The 22,939-nt window shown below is 57.0% G+C and overlaps 1 protein-coding gene and 1 long non-coding RNA gene across 2 annotated transcripts; one reads left to right on the top strand and one right to left on the bottom strand.

Moving 5' to 3' along the window:
• Nucleotides 1-1,202: 1,202 nt before the first annotated feature.
• Nucleotides 1,203-19,895, bottom strand: LOC138688686 (uncharacterized). Its single transcript, XR_011327575.1, has 4 exons — nucleotides 19,770-19,895; nucleotides 4,783-4,943; nucleotides 4,370-4,419; nucleotides 1,203-3,552 (listed from the first exon to the last, which is right to left on the bottom strand). It is a non-coding gene; the product is annotated as an uncharacterized lncRNA (long non-coding RNA).
• ZNF703 (zinc finger protein 703) lies at nucleotides 19,146-22,039 on the top strand. The gene is made up of 2 exons (XM_069800945.1): nucleotides 19,146-19,392; nucleotides 19,790-22,039. Exons 1-2 carry the CDS (start codon nucleotides 19,180-19,182, stop codon nucleotides 21,179-21,181), a joined length of 1,605 nt encoding a protein of 534 aa, XP_069657046.1. The 5' UTR covers nucleotides 19,146-19,179; the 3' UTR covers nucleotides 21,182-22,039.
• The last annotated feature ends 900 nt before the right edge of the window (nucleotides 22,040-22,939 follow it).

The following is a 22,939-nucleotide window of genomic DNA, read 5'->3' as shown; positions in this document are numbered from 1 at the left end:
ACCCAAAGGCTGCTTCTGGCTTTGAGCAACATGCCCATCTGAAAAATAAAGAATCTAATGAAGGATAAACACCGCTGGAAGAGCTGTGCCACTTTTCTTTGTGGGAGATGTCTCTGATGGCCCTGGCCTTGGCTCAGGGCTCCCTGCTAAGGGAGCAGCAGCACCGCATCCCATCCAGAAAGGAACCGGCCTCCATCCTGGAAGCGCTGATGGCTCCATCCCTCCATCTCCCTGCTCAGGAGGCTCTTCTCCTGATGATTTTAAGCTCTCTTCTCATTTCCAGCCTAAATCTTTTTCATGGCTAATTTATCCCCTTTGTCCTTGTGCCAACATTGTCCCTTAACTTAAACAGCTCATCCCCCTGCCCGGTGTTTACCCCCTGTGTGTTTATAAAAAGTGATCATTTCCCTGCTCAGCCTCCGCACTTGCAGATAAACAAGCTGAACTCGGCTGGTTTTTAGTTGCTCTTTCCCCGGTGCTGGCAGCTGCCATCCTGCTGCCCCCAGACACCCCTCTAGCCAGCCTGGTGCAGGACAAGACCCCAACCCAACATCCCCTGGGACCTCAGCCCCCATCCCTCCGGCTATGGCAGCAAGGAGGGAGAGCTCTGGGGTGGGAAGGACACCCGGTGAGGGCTGCATGACGATTCCTGCCAGCACTGGTGCAAGCACCAGCACAAAGACCGACATGAGATGGAGATGGGACGCCCCGTGCTCAGAGCATGGGAAGTTTCTCGGCCTCCCCGGCAAGCAGCGTGGCAGGACAAACAGGTTTGGTGGGTGGCGTGGAAAAGAAAAAGGGAAGGTGGGTCCCAGCGTACCATGCCGGCGTAAGTCCCAACCCATCGCTGCTCCTCCTGCGAAGAAGTGGGCGCTGGGGCGATTGCCAGCCGTTCCTTTACTGTTTCCCCAGAGGAGATGTCCCCACCGACATGGAGGTTTTGCAGGGCTTCCCGTGACCCCCTGGCTGCAGGAGCAGGATGAGGGGAGGGCAGAGCTCCCAGCCCAGCCTCCCTCTGCCTCGGTCCATATTTCACAGGAGAGCAGATACCCATCGGCCATGTCACAGTGGAAAACCAAGAACTCAAAGCAATTTTAAATGAACTTTCAAAATGATGAACAAAGAGCCCTTGTCCGTGTTATACACCAAATAAATCACACCAAAATGATAGTTGTAATTCCCAAAAGTACACAGAGAATTGATTTTCCGATGACATTTATAATGATAAACCGGTGCAGCAGCATACAGGCACATCTTAAGTTGCAGCTGGTTGACTCCCTCCCATTTATCACCCATCCCATCTTCGCTGGCCACATTTGCACAGTTGCACAAGTGATTATTGCTACTAAGGACAACAGTCCTGGGGCCAGTTTCAGCTCACCCTGCACCAAAGCTCGGGCTGGGTTTGCCTCTCGCCCCACGCTGACTCAAGCCTCAGCCGCAGCAGGTACAGGGCGAAGAGGCATTTTAATGGCTCGCCAAGCACAATGCCCACACGGGCAGGCTCCTGAGCCGTGGAAACTATTTCTGGGTGGACACGAAGCACCTCTGAATTGCAGATCAAAAAACAGGTTGAGTCTGGGTTGGTTTAAGCCACCCTCCAGCCCTGGGCTCTGGAGAAATCTCCCAGGACAAAGCGCCTGGAGCAGCTGAGCTGGACATGGATTGAGGGGCCAGGAGGGTCCCGCTCTGCCGGGTGGAAGGAGCAGGGATGTGCCAGGTCCTTACCTAGCAGAGCCTGGTGAGCAAGGACACCGGACTGCTTGTGTTGCAGCAAGCAGGCAGGGCTCTGCCCTCCAGAAATCACTCAGCCCGCAGCGGCCAGGGAAAACAGCCTTGGTTTGGCCTTGGCTTTCACCCAGGAAACTCCCCCGGTTCCTGTGCTGCTGGGGCAGGATGGATGGGGAGTATCCTCGGCCATGCTGGGCCCCAAGCATCCCAAAAAAGAGCTGGAGACGCAGCTGGGCTTGTTAGTGAAAACCAAAACCCTTCCCAAAACCTAAGGTCGTTCTTCCAGAAAGCGAAGCCAGCTCCATTAGGATAACATTGCTTTCAATCCCCAATCAGATTTTTAAATTATCTCTGGCTGTGCCGGTGTATATATCTCCCTTTGTCAGAGCCTCGCCAGCCTCTCCCACTCGCCTTTATTTGTCTTGCTGCTGTTGCAGCGAAAATGTATTGGCTTTGCAGTTAGTGATTACACGTCATCACATACCCAATTTATAACACCATACCCCAAAGAACAGATGTAATAAAGCCAGGCCAGGAAACAGCAATGTTATAAAACAGAGCAGTCAACTCAGAGGTCCTTGCATGTGTGCAGGAAAGAAAATATTATAGACACTGGTTTGGGGAGGGAGGGGTACGGGGAGGAAGGGGACTCGTGTGCCGGGGATGGGGGCGGCGTGTCTGCATCTCATAGGGATGTGGACGGGGGGATCGGGGCTGTTCAGTCCCGAAGCCACTGCCTGGGGTGCTGCAGCCTGGGCAGAAGGGATGTGGGTGGGTTTGGGGGGGGTTGCAGCACCCAGGTCTGGCTGGGGCAGCTGCTTCTGGGGTGGGCAGGGGGGGACACGGCTTTGCCTCCAACCGCACAGGGGTTTCTCCCAGAGCCAGGCGTAAAGTCAGGGTTTCCTCAGTCTTAGTCCTGTGCTGAGCCCTCGGCCCCCTTCTCTCCAAGGGGAGGAAAGGCGAGGAGGTCTGTTATCTCCAAAAGCTTTGATTTCCCCCCACCATCCCATGAAGCCCCCTAAGCCCTGAGCTATTGCGCCAGGAGACACTCTCCAAGAAGACTTGCCCAAAGCAACAGTTTTATCTTCTATTATTCATGGGCCAGGGAGACACAGAACTCTCGCAGCAGGACGGGCTAATCACCAGCAGAGATAGAGGCAGCCCCGTCCCGATAGCTGTGTGGCGGCAAGGGGCTGATAAACCGGCAGCGGCAGGAGCGGGTCTCCAGCGACGGGGCTCCCACTCCAAAAGCAACTGTGGAGATCCCAATGGCTCATTATCAGAAAGTTTTTGTTTAATAATCCAGGGTAATAAAATGCACCTCTGGAGGACTTTGCCCAGATAAAGGAATGTAAATCAGTGATAAAGAGTTTTGAATTTAGCTACCACAAAGAACATGTTAAAGCCTATTGTTCCCCGCGCCTCCACCGGTGACCTTGGCCGCATCCGTGCCGGCGGCTGGGGCCGGTGCTGCTCCTGCACCCCAGGGACAGTTGATGGGAGGGATCGGCTTCCCAGTTGGAAGGATACTGGGCTTTTCTGGGCAATTTGGAGGTCCCAGGGAGCTGGGGTGGGCCACGTGTTGACAGTGGCAGCAGGACCGCAGGCGGACATCTTCCAGGGTGATGCGATTTTCCAGCGACAGCAGAGCCAGAGCTTCGGGAAAGGGCTTGGGAAAAGCCCGTGTGCCCTAAAACTGGGTGCACCCAGATCCCTGAAGTGCTGGAGATCTGCCCCGCTGCCAATGAGCCCAGCAGATGGGCAGGAGCAGGGCCTCATCCAGGGCCTAAAATACAGAGCTCGGCAGTTTGCTGTAGGCTGCTGTTAAAAAAAAAGGAAAAGGAGTGAACAACAAAAAAAATAGTCTGGTCCTAGATTGTATATGTAGTTTAGAAACTGATGTTATGCAAATTAGTTAGCTTCAAAAGCTAATCACTTTGAAAGGTCAAAACTCATATTCATAATCGGACTAAACAAAAAGCTAATTAGAGGCCTTTTGTGTGCCTAAATGAGGCCAGAGAATTCCCCCTGCTCCCAGGAGTGAGTGATGCTCAGGAGGGCTCTTGGCAGGATTATTTCTTCCGCGAGGTATTTACTAGTAAAACCCTCTTGCCGAATGAATGGCAGTAATGATACAGAAATGGCACCAGACCCAAAGCGTGTATTAGTGTAACATTAAACTGCCATTACGGACCGAAGCATAAATACGAGAGAGGCCAGAGCTGGAGGGAGATGCTCTGAGCCAGCCCGCTCTCGGGATGCAGCTGACACCCGCCACGTCCAGCCGGGGCGCGGGACGGCTGCTGCCCGTGGGAGGTGTGAGGGCAGGCAGCTGCCTGCACATGCAGGAGGATGACGATGCTCCGTCCTCGCTTCCCCAGGTCTCCGCGACATGCGGTGCCTGGGTCAGCAGAGCTCTGCGAGCAGGGGCCAGCAGCAAGCTCAGCTCCACCGGTCCGCACCCACTGCATGTTTGGTCCCTTGGCTCTGCCGGTGCCCGGCACGGTGCAGAGCGGCACACGCAGCTACCACGGGCACCGTAGAGGCTCCGGAGCTTCCCCTGCGAGACCCCCCGGCCGGAGCCAGGGGCCCTCAAAGTGCCTTTTAATGCTTCCCCAGGAGCAGCCCCTGGACTCACCCCGGCTGTCAGCGGCACCGTCACTCCAGCTGGTCCGGAGCGCTGGATTCCTGTTGCCAAGATATGGATTTGGTTTTAATAACAGTTAGTGCAAACATTGTAAATTTACTGCTGCTAGAGAGAGTTTTTGAAAACGTCCAACTCTGGCTATAATTTTTCAATCGCACCAGCTGTTTGTGCTCTGCTCATACCTGACATGCTGCTTTGAAATAGCAATCACTGTATTTATAAGAAGGGAAGGACTCATAAATATGTCAGGAGTGGAATATACAACGCCATATTTCACCATTTTCTATTTTAAAATTGTGAGTTATGGCTACAGAAATGTGGTCCCATTAAAGGTGATATGATGTATTTTGTGTCTTGTTCAGGAGCCCATCCATCACTGAGACAATAAAGAAAACCGCACTTACTTTTTTTCCCTGTCGTCTGTAATTTATGATGCCCAAAAAGCTGTAACCTTTTGGCAGGCTTTGCAGAAACTGCTGCACTGTTAGCAACTAAATAACCTTTTATAAGGTTTTAAATGTGTTGCTACAGTCTCAATGCACTTGCTGTATCGATCCAGAAGATCCTGCAAAAAAGGGGAAAGGAACATGATCTATAACAGGATCGATAACAGTATATAGATTGTTGAAAGATGCTTCTAATGATTTTTGCCAGCCGTCATCTTTCAGTGTGCTGCTCCCCATCTTTTAGGCTTCAGTCTTTGCTCAAATTAATTAACCTTGCTCAGCCTCTCAGTGTTCCAGTGCTCCAGACAGAGACTGGGAACACCGCAACGTGGTTTCAGCCTGCAGGTTAATCAGAAAGGGTGGTAATAATAGCACCGGACGGGGAGACTCTGGCAGGGAGCAGCATCCCAAAACCACCCGGCGAGCACCCCCCAGCCCAGGTCCTGCCTGGCGCAGGCAGCCGGGAAGGATGGGAAGAAACAGGGTGTGCAGGAGCAGCCCTCCCTCCGCCTGGCTCCCACTGCCCATCCCTGCTTTAGGGAAAAATATTCTTTTTTTTCTGCAGCAAGGCACTGGCCCTTCCACTGAGGCACGGGGCATCCATCTTCCTTCGGGGGTCGGGACCTATGAACTGCACCCAAAATCTGACGCGGGGCCCGCTGGCGGCGTGCCGGCTGCTGATGCTCCGGCTGGTGGGTGCGACGGGGCCACGCCGCGGGATTTAATCATTAACCCTCGGCCCGGGTTTTAAAAGTGCTGAGTGGAAAGCAATTACAAGGCAGAAGTCTCCATGTTCACAGGGCTATTTAATCAAAAATAAAAGAGAAAGGAGCCAAAGTGAGGAGGTGTGTGGCTGGGCATTGACAGCACGCTGTTCCCATAAAGCACAGCTCCGCTTACCCTGCCCAGCCGGCTTCTTCGCTTTGTCATTTATGTTTTCCCCCCAAAGCAGCCACCAAATCATTATTAACGTTATAAATAAAATGAGAGGGCAAGTTATTAAATGTAAAATATGTGGAGTCTTCCTCGAACTCACTGCGTAGTTCATAAATATGATGGCTTAATTTCATCTGTAATCCAAACGGCTGATGAAGCATTACACAGCTCTCTGTTAATTGAAGTTGTTAACAAAGCTGAAGAGAGAGATTATTATGTATAGACTTTTATCCTTCAGGGGTATCATCATAACAGATCATAAATGGAAATGAATTCATCGCTCCCACATGCCATCGCAGGATCCCTGCATGCAGTTTTATGCCAGGCGGGTGGCCAGCGCAGCCACAGGGCTGGGATACAGGATGGATCCCATCCGTGAGGGTCCCCTGTCCCCTCCTGCAGCCCCAGCGCAGAGCCCTGTGCCCCAGCCAGCCCGGCTGAGCCCCGTGGCTCTCCTCCCGGCACCTTTGGCACGAGCTTCCCAGAGTCCGGCTATCAGTTTGCAAAGCCCCTTTGAAGGCTTTAGCTGTGATGTGCGATCATTGCCATCATCTGGGGCACGCGATATATCAGGGAAGATGGAAAATCCATTCCCTCAACTGATATATCCTGGCCGAAGCGCTCACGTGCGGGAGGATCCTCTGAGTTCAGGCCAATTAATTTACTGCGGGGCACAAGGCGAGTTTCTGTGCAGGCACCCAGGGCTCAATATATTTCTCGGCTCCATAGACAAAGGGTCGTTACTATCTCAGACTGGAGCATCTATGTTTTCAGCACATTGCTTAAAGTAATAATTGTTTGGCTTCTAGTTAGTGATGGGTTGTTTGTTTTATGGAGAAGTGGCCGGCTGGTGTTAAAAGTTGTGTGGGAGGAGAACATCCCTTCCCGCGGCTTTCCGTGGTCACTCCTTACGCCCTGCTTCTGCTGAGCCCTGGGAGATGCTCTCCCAGCAAGCGAGTGCCAGTGTCCACCCCAGCCCCCCAAATTCACCCTCCCCGCGGCAAGGCAAGCCAGCCCAGCCGAGGTCTGCAGTGCTGCAGCCTGTATTTCTGGGCTGCTCTGCTTCCAGGTGGAGCTATGAAAACACACAATGCCGTTTCCTTCTCCTGGATCCCATCAGCTTTTTCCATCCAGCACATTATCCAGGAAATTCTCGTCTATACCTTTGAGGAGTTACCGTGATTATCTGGAACGCGTTACTTGCACACAGCAAATGCAAATTAATGTAGTCTTCACATTTTGCCGTGGCAATAAAGGGGAATGTTGACATCAGCCTGAAAGTAGAATTAACTTTTGCATTATGTGGTGTGAGAGCGAGGTGTTGAAACCCGCGTCCGAGACTTTCCAAGTTACAGTAAAGAACTGTTCTGGCAGCGCTGCAAAAACACGGCAGTGTTTCCAAAAGGCAGAGGTAAGCTGAGTGCTCTCTCTGTTCCAGGCTGGATTATTGCTTCTGCTGGGCTTTCAAAACCCTGCCATTTTGTCTCGTTACCTCTAATGTGCTCCTTGGTTTATTGCAAGCTCATCTCCTTAAGAAGAGAGAGTTACAGTGCTGTCAGGCTCTGCTACTCTCCGATAAAGAGCCCGCTCCGTTCCCAGCAGCATCAGCCTCCCCTCCCCGCTGTAATCCCTCCAGCAACCCTCTTTTCATCGCAGCCACGGGAACCCTTTGAACCAGAGCAGACAAGGGCTGGAGGCACCAATCCTGCCTGGGCCCTGCCAGCTCCTTTGCAGCCATAACCCCGGCGGCTCGGTGTTAACACCTTGTTCGCGGCGGTGGCACGCACGTTACCAGAGCCCCTTAAATCACGCGCCGAGGCTCAATAGGAAGGGACAAGGCTAAGAGCCATATTGATCCCTTCTGCAGTGCACGGGCATCCGCCGCGCTCCCAAATCCCACGGCGAGCACAAAACCTGGCGTGGAGCATCTGCCGCCACCCCGGCGAGGGTGTCCCTGGGGCTTCGTGCCCCCCCTGGTCCCCGTCCCGCTCGAGTGGGGGTCGGTCTCACCACGGATGCTTCAGGTCCCGGCGTGTGCCGGATGGGGAGCCCGGGCACGGCCGTCGTCAGGCGATTTTCTTGTAAAAGTGGGTCAGCTTCGATTTTCTGCCACCAGCCGTGCTGGGGCGAAGGGCAGCGGGAGCTGGGGGAGGCTGACGGGGAGGAGAGCAGGGGCTGCCCGGAGCAGCGCCGAGCGAGAGCGAGGCACGCGGGGACGGGCTCGTCGGGTCAAGTGGGCTCCGCTCACCCGGCAATTACATCCCGTCCTTCTCTCCTCCGAGATCTGAGCAGAAGGGTAAATTAGCCTGCGTGATTTGAATTAACCCCTTGTCTGCCTCTGGCCTCAGTACCCACTACGTGGGAGGCTGTCGGCTCAGCAGCATCCCATCCCAGAGTGGGACCCCCCACCTCCGTCCAGCACCATCCTGTCCTGTCCCGGTGGTGGACGGTCTGACAGGTCCATCGCCTGCAACTGCTCCGCTGTCTTCAAAGCAACACTGCCTTGCAGCAAGGCCTGGTTTTATCCCTGCGCTGAGCAGCAGCTATTGCAGGCAGGGGCTTTGCTCTTGGTGGCTGCCTGCACGGAGCAGGGGGACGGAGGGAAGGGGAGCGGGAAGAGTTTGGAAGAGGATCCCTGGACGTGCCTGCGTGCACGGGGCCAGCCGCTGGCTGCGGGCTCAGCTTGGAAACCGCTTTCTTAATAAAGAGCAAGTTTAGTTTCATAGCCGTGAAGGGTGGCTGTGTCATTATTCAGCACGGGGCATATGAAACAGGTCGTTCTGCTGAGACCCTCAGGAAGGAGCAGAGCACAATAACAGGCAGCCGAAGGGACTCAGCCGCCGGACTCGGACCACCAGGACCGGGGCTTTGCAGGAGGTGCCAAGCATGCAGGCATCTGCAAAGAGCAGAGGCGAGGGGGCACCCAGCGTGTCCCGTCACCTTTGCACGGGATGGGGGAGATGCGGGGGCAGCTCTGGCTGCCCAGGGGGGCTCGGTATGGCCCTTCGAGGGGGCAGCAACCCCCTCCCTGGCCAGGCTCCAGGACAATTCGGGCTGAGCAGGCCATAAATGAGGAAGAAGGGAAAACAAATGATGCCAGCAGCAAGTGAAGGAAGTGTAAGAGCATTATGTAAAATATTAAATTTAATGCTATTCCATTTTCCATCTCAGTTATTAAATTAACTGAGAACTATGCTTGCACTTAAAAGATTCCTGTCATATTTTATGCACACGATGATCTCAGAGTAATTCATGTTAGAAATATGTCATGTTAAATTACAGATACCAATAAACCTTACTTAAACTCGGCATTGATCATGTGTGGGAGATAAAGTCCGCAGGGCCAGATCCCCCCGGTCGTGCACCCCCAGCCCTTCTCCCCATGCAAAATTCACCTGGGTGGGAGCAGCAGGTGACAGCTGGGATTTTCTTTCCACCCTCCCCATCAGCACCAGCATCTCCCACCGCAGGGCTGGGGCCGGGCAGAGCCAGCCGGGCATGGCGGGGACATGGTGGTGCTTATCTGCTGGGGCGAGCGGGTGTTGCTTGACGTGCGTGGGAGAGCCGAGGGCGCCGGGCGGGTGCGCCGGGCAGGGGTGAGGGGTGATGGCTATCCGCAGGGAGGTGATACCGCTTATCGGCAAAAGACTCGGTGTCACCATATCAAACGTGGCGCGGTGAGAGTCTGTCTCCTATTTGGTGTCACCTCTGCTCGCGCCGGCCTCGTCTTTCCAGCTTCCCCATCCTTGGGCGGATGGTGTGGGTGGATGCATCGAGGCAGCGATGGACGCAGCAGCCTCACTTTCTCCACGCGCTTTGCTGGGCCGTGTAAAACCTGCTCCTCCTCCGGTGCTGAATGGGCTACTTTTCTGAGCGCCAAGGTTGCACCCACACACGGGCGCACCCTGATCCTGGCGTGGTGGGGCTGCAGCACCCCTGAGGAGCCAGGGACAGCAAGTGCCATCTCCCCCCTGCTGCAAATGGGGAAACTGAGGCAGGGAGGGCAGCCCTTGGGTTGCTGCCCCGGTGACACCGCACACCTCGGGGCGATGCTGCCCGCCGAGGAGTGCCCCCCAAACCCCAGCCCATCGCTGCGGGGTGAGCGACTGCCCAAGAGCCGGTGGGAAAGCGGGCAGCAGCGGGCAGACAGGCTCCCCCAGACTGCAGCACAGTGTCCAGCCAGCCACGCTCGCCGTGGGGATCCTTGAGCCCTCAGAGCCAGCGTCCGTCCTCAGCACAGGCAGGGCAGCCCCGGCTGACAGCTCCGCGCCGTGAGAGCGAGCCAAAGCTGCATTATGAGGCGCCAGGCTCTGCAGGAGAGGGAAGATGCTAATAATAGGCCTAGGCAGAAAGGGGAGCAAGCTCCCTCCCCGCACAGCGTCGTGCTGCCGGCTGCAGGATGCGACCTCTAGTCACCAGCCACCTGGGGGATGCTCTTCTGGTCCGGGACCCCGTGCGTGGAGCAGACCCCTCCACCGAAGTGCGAGGCTGAAAGCCCTGCCGGCGCGGGGACTGCCAGGCTCAGACCTGGCGGGGTGCAGGTTCTGTTTTGCAGATGAGAGCAGTATGGACATCCTTGGGGTGGTTATGTGTGCTCCATCTGGGGGGTCGGGGGGTGCCCCTGTGCTGCCCACAGCCCCAGAGGCGGACAGACCTCACTGGGGCTCTGCCATCAGGGCAAAGCCAGCACGTGGGGACCGCAGAGCCCTTGGTGGGATAGGGGCACCAAGCCCCTTCCCAAAACTCAACCTGCAGCCTCCCTGGAGCTCGCCCCGTTCCCTGTCTTTACTCCGTGGCACTGCCCTCATGTGATCTGAGATTCAGCTTTTCCTTTATTAAAACAGCCTCTACCTCTGCGTGCAGGAATCACAAGCTCCAGCTGCCCCGAGGCTGCTCCTGCTGCAGCACAGAGGCTTTTCAAGAAAGTTTGGCTTCTGCCTTCCCTTGAATAGAGCCGCTTGTTCTCGGGAGCCGATGGCCCCGGCCGTCTTCCGCCCGCTGCTGGGCTCCAGCACCCTCCTCCCCGCCAGCCCAGCCGTTTGCTCCAAAGCCCCGGTGCCAGAGACATGGTGCGTCCGGGCGGACGAGGGCAGGAGCCCCAGTTGCTGCCCAGTTGTCTTCACCTTGAGTGACCTGATGGGAAAACCCTGGTGTCCCCAGGGACCGCTGCTGCTAATCCAGGCCCAAAGAGCACCCGAAAGCTCAACCCGTTGGTTCCTTTTATCGTGTGAGTTACCGAGAGGCTCCCCAAGGTCAATCCCTGCCCGTGGTCACAGGCTTAAACGCGACCTGCCCAGCTCAGGGCAGGGTTTGAACCAGCCCACTAAGGACACCGTGGCTATCTACCCTCAATGGGTGAGCCTGGGGCTGTGGTGCAGCCGTCCCTATCGGCAATAATTTCCCAGAGCCACCGAGAGCCATCTTCGGAGCTGCTCCCATGTTATCTCGGTAGCCAGACAAGTGCTGGCAATACTGGTCTGGCACTGGGTGCCGGGCACCCACAAGCCGGGTGCTGAGCTCTCCGTACCACGCAGCTGAGCATCCCTGGTGCCAACACAAACCAACGTTTGCCACGGCCACGCGGCACCACCAAACAACCCACATCACCAGCCGTGACTGTGCAAAGCTCAGCTCCGGTGGGGACCCCAGCCCTGTGCTGGGCACCCCACGGCTGCTGGGGCCACGGGTACCCCTTGCTGCAGCCGCCTGCTGCCGGGGAGTAATTGGGTGCAGCAGCACATGCTGCAGGGCTGCTTTAATCCTGCTCCAGGTGGCTGCAATCCAGTGCAGGATTTACAGTGCCCTGACCCTGAGCTGTCAAGAAGGAACAGCCAGATTAATGGGGTGGGCGGGTTCGTGCAATAATCGTTTGTTTGATGTGACAAGCCTGATAGGCGTTGATTTACTTACAGACTGATAGGCTTTTAATTGAGCACCTCCGTCCCAGTCACATCAAAGGCAGAGGTTGACAAGGGGCCCCTTTTACCAAAAGCTCCCAGTGACTGACAGATCCTGGATGCTAATTCTCCTGGGGAGGGGGGTTCCCTCTTTTTCTCTTCTTGGTTTTTTTCTTTTTTTTTCTCAGGGTTGGTGCAGAGAAAGCCCCTGTTCTTGCAGGAGGGGGTGCCTCTCTGCCCCCTCCCCATTACACTTACTCAGACCCCACTGGCAAAGCCAATCCCCCCCCCCCGCACCTTCCAGCTGGGCTTTTGTCCGCCTCCACAAGAGGTTTTGGGGTCCCCTTGCCTCCTCCTTGCTGCCAGGTGGCTGTCGGCCACGATGCCCAGGATGCTGTGGGCAGGATGGCACCCACTTCCCCATGGCACTGTCCCCGGCACTGTCCCCATCGTGGAGATGGTTGCAGCCCATCTCATCCCTGGGGATGCCCTTCCTCTACGGGGGGCTGGTGGGTGCTCTCCACCTGCCTGGTTCTCTGCCCCCAAAACTTGGGTGCTGGGGCTTTAGGGTTGCTCTGGCTAATACCACTCCTAAACAGTGGCATTTCAGAGAGGAGGGATGTTGACCTCTGGGTTGCCACAGGTTCCTTGCCGGCACGGTGCCACGCTCCTTGCTGGCATCGGCATCGCACCTTACGTCTCTCCCCAGAGCCAGCGAGGCGGCCCAGCACCTTCGTCCCCATCAGGGCACACTTCAGACGGGACCATGATGGTGCAGACAAGAGCATCCCACGATGGTCCCGGCGGTTAATGCGTATCTGCCCTCCACCGCCGCGCTGGGTGTGCGGCAAGTGCCTGTCACCAAACCCACCTCTGGGTCCAGCGGTACCAGAAAATAGACAAAAGGTGGTTTAAATGAGCTGAAAAGCGGGAGGCAGAAGCCAATCCATGGTTGGTTTATCCATGATTTTCTGTGTGTCAGGGAGGGTAACCTGCCTTACCTGTATGAGAGCTCGTGGGATTCAGTTACCCACCGAGAAAGAGATTTTGTGAATTAGCCGTGGATGGGCAAAGAGAGAGAAAGTCACCGCAAGGCGAGTGCTTGGGCACACGCGTGTGACCATGCACGCAGAGCACGTGTGTGCCCATCGACCCACCAAACGGATCTGGAAAAGCAAAAGAAAAAAACCCCGAGTGGCTCAGACATTTTGTGAAAGACTTCTGGGAGATTATACTCTTAATGGGAAATTTAAGGAAGCGGGTATAAATCACAGCTCTTTTCTCTAACCTGTGGTGTAGCATTCGCCTGAGCCTTTGGGCTGGATTAGCTCTGTATATTTATGTTTTAAAGTCTGATGTGTTTTTCAGTATCTAAATATAAATTATTTTTACTGTATCAATGATTAAATATTTTTCTTTGAGATCATAGAGTCCAAAAAAATAAATGTTTCTGAAAAGGCATTCAAAAAATTTAAAAGAAGAAAAAAATCCCTCTGAGAACCCCTTTTGTCATTTGCAACCAATAAAAATGCCTATTGTTATGAAGGGCTCATAAATAATCTGATTTTGGCATGCTTTCATACCATACAGAAAATGAATAAATTAAACTTGATTTACAGCCTTTTTCATTTTTATTAGAGCCGCTCCAAACATTTTATGTAACATACATGCCAGATGAGCTACACCAAATGGTTTGAGGCTCTGGTCCTGATATTATAGAAATTAAGTTGTTTTAATTTGCATAGTTTAATTAACTAATACTGGCAAAGAAAAAAAGAAAAACAGGTAAAAGTGATTTTTTTTTTGTGGGTGTCTGAGGACTAAATGAACCCACCAAGGCAGATCCCCCACAAGCGCTTGAGCCGGTGCCAGCCGTGGGAAACGCCTGCGTCCCCACAGCGCTTTTGGGTGGGCCGGTGCCGCGGGCAGCACCCAGCCACCCCAGGGCCCCTTCCTACTGCTCTCATGGTGGTGGACATCGGGGTCGCTGTCAGCCCCCGGTTTTAGAGATGGGGAAACTGAGGCACATCAGCTAGACTGCTTCATACAGCTCTCTGCAGCACTACCGTGATGTTAAGTGAGACTGGGTCATCGGGGGAAATACCCCAAACTCTCCTTCCTGACAACCCGTCGTTGTAAAGACCATCATTCTGCTTGCAGTGGCAGAAAACTTAGAGATAAACAGGAAAAAAAAAAAAAAAGGCTTAAGTAAAGTGGCTGTGACCCGACAGCCCTGCTGCCTGTTTTGATCCGCTGCCCATCCCTGCGAGGAGCGCAGAGCTTCCCTCCCCTCCGAAGCACTTTGATAAGTGTGGGATGTTCTCCTCCCCCTCCTGTAATTTATCCCGTAGAATTTCACACCAGGAAACAGCTTCATTACATCAACAACAGGAAGACCCCACTGATTTGTCACACAGAAAAACAGCTGTTAGTCACACATCAAGGGAATAGGGGGGGGAAAAAAACCCTCACCTTTTTTTGCTTTAATGTTCACGCTGTTCTTTAATGTTAATGGCTCTGCAGAGGAAAGCAGGCTACCCGGCTATTCAATAAGTAACCATCACCCAGTGAGTATCAGTTATTATCTAAGTGTCTTCCTGCTTTTCCTGCTACATGATTGCTTTGGAAAGAAAGATTAATTCCAACTTTAAAAAAGAAAACACTATTTTTATCATTGCCAGAAGTCTATATGGGTTTAAAAAAGAAAAAGCACTTGCTTGTCGTTTTACATCTTGCAATTTTGTCAGTTGTTTTAAAACATGTCTCCTGTAATAAATAAGATCATTTTTATGCACTTGTTCTGCAGCTAAAAGCGAGGCCTCAGCTCGCGCGGTGCTAGGGAGAGGTGGGACTCGGGACTCGAGAGCGGGGCAGGGGAACTGCTGACTCGACACGTTTTCTTCCACCGAGGCAGCTGGAGGGGCTGCGACTGCTGTGGCCTCATTTACGGGGTGGCTAATAGAAGATGCTTTACCGACAAAATAGCAGGTATGCAGCAAGCACCGACGCACAAAGAAAAGCTCGGCTTTTAAGAAGCGTCTTGGATGCCCATCCTGCAGCGACGGCCGGTGCCGGCCCCTGACTCCCCCCGCCAGCTCTCCTGGGCTGGGACCGCCATGGGACACCCCTCTGCCCTGTCTCTCTTAGCAAACGTCCCCTTATTGCCCTGTTGAGGTGGGAGATGGTGCCCATCGGCTTGACGGGGCCGGCGAAGCTGCTCCCCGCACACCCCAGCAGCTCCTGGACAGACCCCCCTTTTGCCAGACGAGGAGCATTTTCCCAGTTTCCCTTAAACCGCGTCCAGCAGCAATGAAATGGGAAAGGTGTTTATTTATTCCAGAGTAAGAGCGCAGCGCAGAGAGAGATGCTGGAAGAGTTACAGTGGTTTAAATCCACGTCTTATCTTACCCCACCACGATTTTCCGTGCAGGCTGCAGCGCTCAGATGCCTCTCTCCTTCTCCACCCGCCGCTCTGCACCCCCAGCTCCGCCGGGACTCGGGGTGCCTGTGCCTGGAGCTGGCGTCTGTCCACGCCGCGGTACGGAAAACTCACAAGGCTAAGGGCCACCTTCTGCGTATCAGCAACGCAAGAACATGTTGCAAAACTGGAGAGGATTTTTCTGCTAAAGGGGAGGGCAAAAACAGAGAATAAAAGCGCCGAGGGCTAGAGAATGTGTTGTCCATAGGTACGTTTCTGCACTGTTACTGGCTGCCGAAGCAGGCAGGTAAAGAAAGACACTTGACTCCCCAGGAAATACACTTTCTTTTGACGCAGTTAATATTTACGTATTTAATGCCATGGTTTGTATAATGACTGCCTCAGAAAGCAATTTCCTCGAAGTCAGGACTGCTGTCCTACCCATCACGACGGGCACGCATCCTGCGCAGGCAGCTCTGCAGGCAGGGCTGGGACCGAGGGGGTTTCCCGCAGGCCCTGCACATCACTCATTTCCTAATTGGCTTTTTTCTCACTCTTTAAAAATACCTGGTGCATCGTGTGTGCCTTCCTCTGGAAAGCACCTTTCTGCACCACCCAGAAGCGGTGGGACAAGGCCAGAAAGGGGCTGGGGGAGTGAGGGGCACCTCTGTGGTGTGTGTCACCTGAAAGCCCTGCCCGGGAGTCATCCCAAGTTACTGAAAGATCTTAAACTGAAAGAAAAACACAATTCCCTCTTCCACGGCCATGCTTTGCAGGTTGCAAAAGCGTCAGAGTCCATCAGCACTGTTAAGGCTCTGCGCTGGGGATTCATCCTTGGAAAAATAAAACCTCCTTAATAGCAGCCCAGGTGGGGCAAGCCCTGATTAGGGAGCAAAAATATCATTAGTCATTTCTGAAAGCGCTCGTGGAGGCTTTTTGTCTTCTTTGGCTTTACTTTTATTCAAAATATTTTGCTTTTCATTTGGTGCCTGTGTAATTTTTCTTTGGCAAGTGGTCTCGCTTATTTTATTTGAAAACCCTTTGTGATGGGCAGTCTCTAAGCAGAGAGTGACTTGTCCTGGAGCAGAACCGAACATGAAATAGGGAAGTTTCACTTTCTCCCCCCCCCGGTTAACCATTCTCCTTAATGAAAACAGGACCCACCTGGATTTTAGAATGAAGACTATAACCAGAGACGGTAAGGGCACCAACACTAAGCAGGATTCATCATTATCCATGACGACTCTTGGATGGAAGTTTTAATCCAGCAAACACAAGCTGAATCCAGAAATGTTCTCTGGTGTGCCAGCAGCAGGGCAGGATCAGGCCTTTGAAATGACCCGAGCTTTGGGGGAAGCGATAAATGCAGCCCCGGAGGTATTGCCGCTTCGTGCTCTCCCTCCGTTTCAGCATCCGCCAGGGGAACCGGCCTCGGGAGCGCTGCTGCATCGCCGCTGCTCTTACGCACTCGTCCCACCTTATTTTATGTTATTTTGTTAAGGCCGTGTTGTTGTTGGCATACAACTCGAGTGACTTTGAGGAAAGATTTTTTTTTCTCTTTCCTCCTTACTTGAATGGCTCCTTTGAAAGGCAGCGCCTCTCCGTTTACAACCCCGCTGTCCGGACTGAATCAATCTTGCGGTCAGCTTCGGGAGGGGGAAAAAAAGAAGAAAAAAGCCTCACAAAGAGGGAAAATTGACAGGTCCAACCGTCGGCGTGATTGATAGCGGTTGCAGAAGTCGGACTCTACGTCGGGCTGCGCCAGGGCGATGCCGGCACTCGCCGGGGAAATCCAGCAAAGCCTTTTTTCCCAGAACCCGGTGCAGAGGGGCTTGATGAGGGATGACCACGTGAACTTAATAATAGTGACATTGTTGGAACATAAAGCATCTCTCAGGAGTTAATATGATTAATTAGAGGTGTCTGTCTCTCTCCCTCTTTCCCCTCTCCCTCCCTGGGTAGGTGGGAGGCACTGAAACCCAAACCCAGGGAGGGCAGAGGTGGGTCCGTGCCGCGGCACTGCCTGGAGCCGGCACCCAGCCCCAGGAAAGCTGGTTTCTCCCCACCAGACCCGGCTCCGCCGCCAGCAATCACCGTGCAACCCGCTATTGGCAAATGATATGCCTTCAGCCAGAGGTACATGAAGGAAAACACAAAAATGTCAAACATCCAGAGTCATAAACATGCTGGTGGCACACCGTGCCAGTCAGAGGGACGGGGTTACCGCACTCTCAGTAGGGAATTTGTTCCAGATAAGCCTTGATTTTAGCAGCGCAACGATGACATCACCCCCGTGCACTAAACATTCATTCCTTCGCTTTTCAGTACCTGACCCGGCAGACGGGTTCAGCGTGTGCAGTGTGACACGCGGCTGCCTTGCACTGCAGGTGGACCATCCCTCCAGCTCCCCACCTTCCTTTCCTAAAGACACCACACTGCGTTTCTCCAGGCCAAAGGTTTTCAGTACTCGCCCCAGCCCGTCCCCCACAACTTTCTCCCACGACCCCACATCCCCATCCCTTTGCGCATCTCTCCCCGAGGCCCCGTTCTCCCACCAGTTCCCAGTTGAAGCCCAGGAGAGCCAGGGGAGCAGCTCCCCACCCCACCAGGACCCCACAGCCACCGCACACTGGACATCGTGCCAGGCTCGGCGAGACGCGGTAAAGCTCCAAGATTTATCCGTGTGCCTTGGCTCCTCATGGAAAGAGCCTGGCTGATCTCGGTGGGACGGTGGTTTTCAGCTCCCCCCCTCTGACTGTGGAGCCCCAGGGGTTTGTGAATTTAATTCAAAGATGTCTGGAAAAGGTAACTAGAAATAGGAAGTTAATTGTTGGGAAGCTTAATTAGTTATACAGCAGTCTGCACCATCACTGGCAAATTTTTAAGACTCTGCAAACCGAAGAAAGTAGAAGAGCCCTGAAAGAAAAGAGTATTGTAGGTACATAAAGGAACTGCTACTTTTTGTGGGACCCGGGTTAAGATCAGCCCCATTTGTTGCATTGCAGGTGCCCTGGGCGCATCCCTGATGGCTGTGTATTTATTGATGGTGTGAAATGATCAGTGAACTGTTTGGTCACTACCCCAAGAACAGAAAATGCTGTGTGATAGCCAAGCACTGCTGCTGTTAAAAGTAATTTAAATGCTGGTGACTGCAATGCATGCAAAATAAAAAAGTATGTATGCAACCCGCGTTGGCCCTTCAGGTTTGGGTGATACGACTGTCCCACCAGCAACGCCAGCGCTGCCCCAGTTTGCAGACGGGTTGTCTCTGGGGCCAGCAGAGACCTCGAGCTGCCTCTGCAGGGACACGGGGGCCTCGCTCTGCCCCACCTGGGTGTACGGCCCCGGGCAGGGTGCTGGCAGCCCTCGCCTTGTGTGGCACTGGGGTGGCATGGAGCGCAGGGCATGCATGCTGGGTGCAGGGTGCAGGGTCTGGCCTGGGTGCAGGGGTCAGCCTGGTGGCAGGGCACAGGTGCTGGGTGCGGGTTTGGGCGTAGGGCACGCAGACTGGGTGGAGGAGCGCCGAGCTGTGCCGTGCAAAGCCGTGCCAGGCTGATCTTCCCTAAGCCGTGCCACGGCAGCCGAGCCGTGCCGTGCCACGGTGCGCCAGCTGAGCCATGCCATGCCAAACCATGCCATGCCGTGCCATGCCGTGCCATCCGAGCCGTGCCGTGCCAAGCCAGCCGCGCCATGCTCTGCCAGCCGAGCCGTGCCGCGCCGTGCCGATCCCATCCCATCCGATCCGATCCGTGCCGTGGGCGGCTCTCCCCCACGCGGCGGCGCGGCGCGGGGCGGCGGCGGCGGCGGCGGCGGCGGTTCGCCCCCCCCACCGGCGGCTCTCCCCGCCCCGGGGGCCCGGCCGGGCGCGGATTGGTGCGCGGCGCCGGCCCCCTCGGAGCGCGGCCGCCATCGGGGCTATTTGACGTGTCGGTGGGGCCGGGGAAGGGTTTCGTCTCGCCGGGGCCGCCGCCGCCGCCGCTCCGCCGCCCGCCCGGCCCGGCCCGGCCCGGCCCCGCGGAGCCCGGCGTGCGCCCCCGCCCCCCCCCCTTCCCCGCTTCCCTGCCCCCCCCCCCCCCTTTTTCCCCTCGCCGCCGCCCGCCCCAAATGAGCGGTGCCCCCGGCGGGCCCCGGCCGAGGACCCCGCCGAGCCGCGGAGCCGCGGGCGCCCCGTCGCCCCGGCCGCCCCCCGCCGACCCGCTGCGCCAGGCCAGCCGGCTGCCCATCCGCGTCCTGAAGATGCTCAGCGCCCACGGCGGCCACCTCCTGCACCCCGAGTACCTCCAGCCGCTCTCCTCCACGCCCGTCAGCCCCATCGAGGTCAGTGCCCGCCGCTTCCCCCCCCCCCCCCTTCCCCGGGGTCCGCCCGGGGCTCCCTGCCCGCCGCTCCCGGCCGGGCTCTTCCCTGCCCGCCGCTCCCGGCTCCCCCCCCCTCCATCCGCTGCTTCCCTGCCTTCTCCCCCCCCACACACACCCGCTGCAGCCCGGCTCCCCCCCACCCCGGTCCCTCTCCTCCCCGGCCGGGCGCGTCCCCCCCATCCCCCGCGCCCTGGCTCGGCGCCGGGCCCGGCCCCGCTAGACCCGGAATTTTGGAGGTGGGATGGGGGTTGAATAAGGCGGGGGGGGGGGTGGAAGGCCGGGCTGGGGACGCCGTCGGGGTCCCGTTTCCCCCCCCCCTCGCCCCCGCCCCAGCTTACCGGCTCCGCTCCGCCCGCAGCTGGACGCCAAGAAGAGCCCGCTGGCGCTGCTGGCCCAGACCTGCTCGCAGATCGGCAAACCGGACCCGCCGCCCTCCTCCAAGCTGAACGCCGTGGCCGCCGCCGGGCTGCCCACCGCCGAGAAGGAGCCCACCGCCCGCCCCGCCGCCCTGAAACCGCCGGGCAGCGGGGACTCGCCGCCGGAGGACAAGTCCAGCTTCAAGCCCTACTCGAAGGGCGGCGGGGAGCCACGCAAGGAGGGAGGAGCGGACAAGGCCGGTTTTCGGGTGCCCAGCGCCGCTTGCCCGCCGTTTCCCCCGCACGCCGCCACCGCCGCCGCCGCCTCGCCCGGCGGCTCCCGCGGCGCTTCGCCGCAGCACGCCGACCCCAAGGGTGTCGAGGAGAAGAAGGAGCCCGAAGCGGGCAAGCCCAGCCCCGAGGGGACGGGCGGGGGGCTGGGGCGCGGGGCGGCGGAGCCCGGGGCGCACGGCGAGCCCCCTTCGGGTCGCAAGTCGGAGCCCCCCGCCCTGCCGCCCTCCGGCCATGTGGCCCCCGTCTCGCCCTACAAGCCGGGCCACTCCGTCTTCCCCCTGCCGCCCTCCAGCATCGGCTACCACGGCTCCATCGTCGGCGCCTACGCCGGCTACCCCTCCCAGTTCGTGCCCGGGCTGGACCCCACCAAGCCGGGCCTGGTGGGCAGCCAGCTGCCGGGGGCGCTGGGGCTGCCGGGCAAGCCGCCCAGCTCCAGCCCGCTCACCGGGGCCTCGCCGCCCTCCTTCATGCAGGGATTATGCCGGGACCCGTATTGCCTGAGCTACCACAGCGCCTCGCACCTGGGCTCCGGCAACTGCTCCAGCTGCGTGCACGACCCCGGCAGCCTGAAGAGCGGATACCCCTTGGTGTACCCCACGCACCCGCTGCACTCGGTGCATACCACGCTCTCCTCCAGCGGCACCCCCAGCCTGCCCGGCCACCCCCTCTACACCTACGGCTTCATGCTGCAGAACGACCCCCTGCCCCACATATGCAACTGGGTGTCTGCCAGCGGACCCTGCGACAAGAGGTTTGCCACCTCGGAGGAGCTGCTCACCCACCTACGGACCCACACGGCCCTGCCGGGGGCGGAAAAACTCTTGGCGGGTTACCCTACCTCCGGGCTGGGCTCCGCAGCCTCCTGCCACCTCCACCTCCCGCCCGCCGCCCCCGGGAGCCCCAACACGTTACCCGCCTCCCTCTCCTTGAGGAGCCCACACACTTTGGGACTAAACAGGTACCACCCCTACGGCAAGAGCCATTTGCCCACAGCCGGTGCCCTGCCGGTGCCCTCCTTGCCGGCCGCCGGACCTTACTACTCTCCATACGCGCTCTACGGCCAAAGACTAACTTCAGCTTCTGCACTGGGATATCAGTAACTACGGCGGCCCCTTCCCGTGCTCCAGCCTCCTCCTTGCCCCGGCCCCCCCCCCCGCTCCCTCCTTGGACTGTGTATTTATTTACTGTATGTTAGCTTAAAGCTGGGAATATAAGTGCATTAATACACCAATGAATCAATGGTATGCAAAAAGTCTGTGTCCAAAAAAAAAAAAAAAAGAAAAAAAGAAAAAAAAATTCTTTACTTTGCAGGTGTGGGGCTTTTATTTTTCCCCTTCTGTTTCTTTTGAAAAAATTTTTTTTCCCCTCCCCCTTCTTAATTTCCCCCCTGAGAAATTCTTGCATGACTCCTGACACACAAGGCGGAAAAAAGAGAAAAAGGCATTTTCCTCCTCCCCCTCCGTGCTTATCATTCTGGGATTCTGTTCTTCTTCGTTTGTAAAGTTAACAGATGTAATTTTTTTTTTTTAAATCTTTTTTTCCCCCCTCCTTTTTTTTTTTTTTTTTTTTTTTTTTTTTTTTTTGCAATGTGTTTGGGGGCGGCAGCGGTGGAAGGCCTGGCCCCCGACCCCCCCCATCCCCACGCCGCGGCTCTTCCTCGGCCAGCGCCGCTCCCCACCCGCGGCCGGGCCCCACCGTGGGCCGCAGGACCGGGCGTGTGTGTCCGTGTGTGTGTGTCCGTGTGTCCGTCCGTGTGTCCCGTCCCCCCCTCTCCCCGGGGCAGGGGCGGGGGGGGCCGAAGAGCAGCGGCCCCACCGGGCAGGACCCACCGGTGCGCAGCGGGGGCCGCGGGGCCCCCTCGGCCGGAGCAGCGGGAGGGCGGCGAGAGCGTGGCGGGTGGATGAGCTGCGGCTTGGTAAGTCTTTATTTTGTTAATAAATGACTCTTGGTTATATTCACCCTGTGGTGTCTTCTCTCGTCCCTCCCCACCCCCTAAACTACCCGGACCCGCCGCCGCGGGCTGGGGGGGGGTTCGGGTGGCTTCGTACCGGGACCTGGGGGGGGGACCGTACCGGGGGTTCGGGGTGCTCCGAGCCGGCACCGGGGTGTGTGTGTGTGTGTGGTGGTGGTGGGGGCTCCGTGCCGGGGCTGCGGGCTCCCAGCACCATCTAGCGGCAGCGGCGGCGGTCCCGAGCCCCCCCCCGGGGGCTGGCGGGACCCAGCCCGGCACCGAGAGGGGCCCTGCCGCAGCCCCCCCGGGCATCGGGGCCCGTCCCGGTTGAGGGTGGGGTGGGGGGGAGTCGGGTAGGAGAAAAGGGGGACCCCGGCCCCCCCCCCTCGGTTCCTTTCCCCTCGCGTGTGTGTTGGCCGGGGAGGAAAGCGAACGGCGGGTTTTCTCGCGTGTGGCGGCAGAGGGAAGGTTCGAGAAGGCGTTTGAGCTGAAATCGGTGGAAACAGCCCCAGTACTCTGTGTGTGTGTCCCCCCATGTCCCACCCCCCAGACACTGCGGGGAGCGGATGGCGGGCCCTCTCGTAGCAGAGAATGAAGTTTTAGGGATGGAAATCGCAATATAAACAGGGGCCCGGACCTGCTCCCCGTCGGACCTGTGTGGGCAGCTGCGAGCTGGCGCGGAGGCTTCTCTCCCCCCCCCCCCCCCCCCCCCATTTAATTCTTCTGCTGTCTGTGCGAGGGGTGCGTATGGGGGGGGGTGATAAATGGCTCTGCCACGGGCATGGCTCCCATCCCTCCGGCGCGGATCGCCAGCTGCCCGGTTGTGTCTGCCACCGCCGAGCACCGAGCCTGCGGCTGGGCAGGGGGCTGCTGCCTGCCCAGCCCCACTGGGCAGCAGCAGGTGGGG

The sequence above is a fragment of the Haliaeetus albicilla genome, chromosome 13 (genome assembly GCF_947461875.1).
Source record: "Haliaeetus albicilla chromosome 13, bHalAlb1.1, whole genome shotgun sequence".
NCBI classification, from domain to species: Eukaryota; Metazoa; Chordata; class Aves; order Accipitriformes; family Accipitridae; genus Haliaeetus; species Haliaeetus albicilla.
This window is presented reverse-complemented; position numbering and strand designations above follow the sequence as displayed.

Coding starts and splice junctions, on each gene's coding strand:
- ZNF703 (XM_069800945.1), top strand. CDS start 19,180: ATGAGCGGTGCCCCCGGCGGGCCCCGGCCGAGGACCCCGCCGAGCCGC. Junction 19,393..19,789: donor CGCCCGTCAGCCCCATCGAG/GTCAGTGCCCGC, acceptor CTCCGCCCGCAG/CTGGACGCCAAGAAGAGCCC.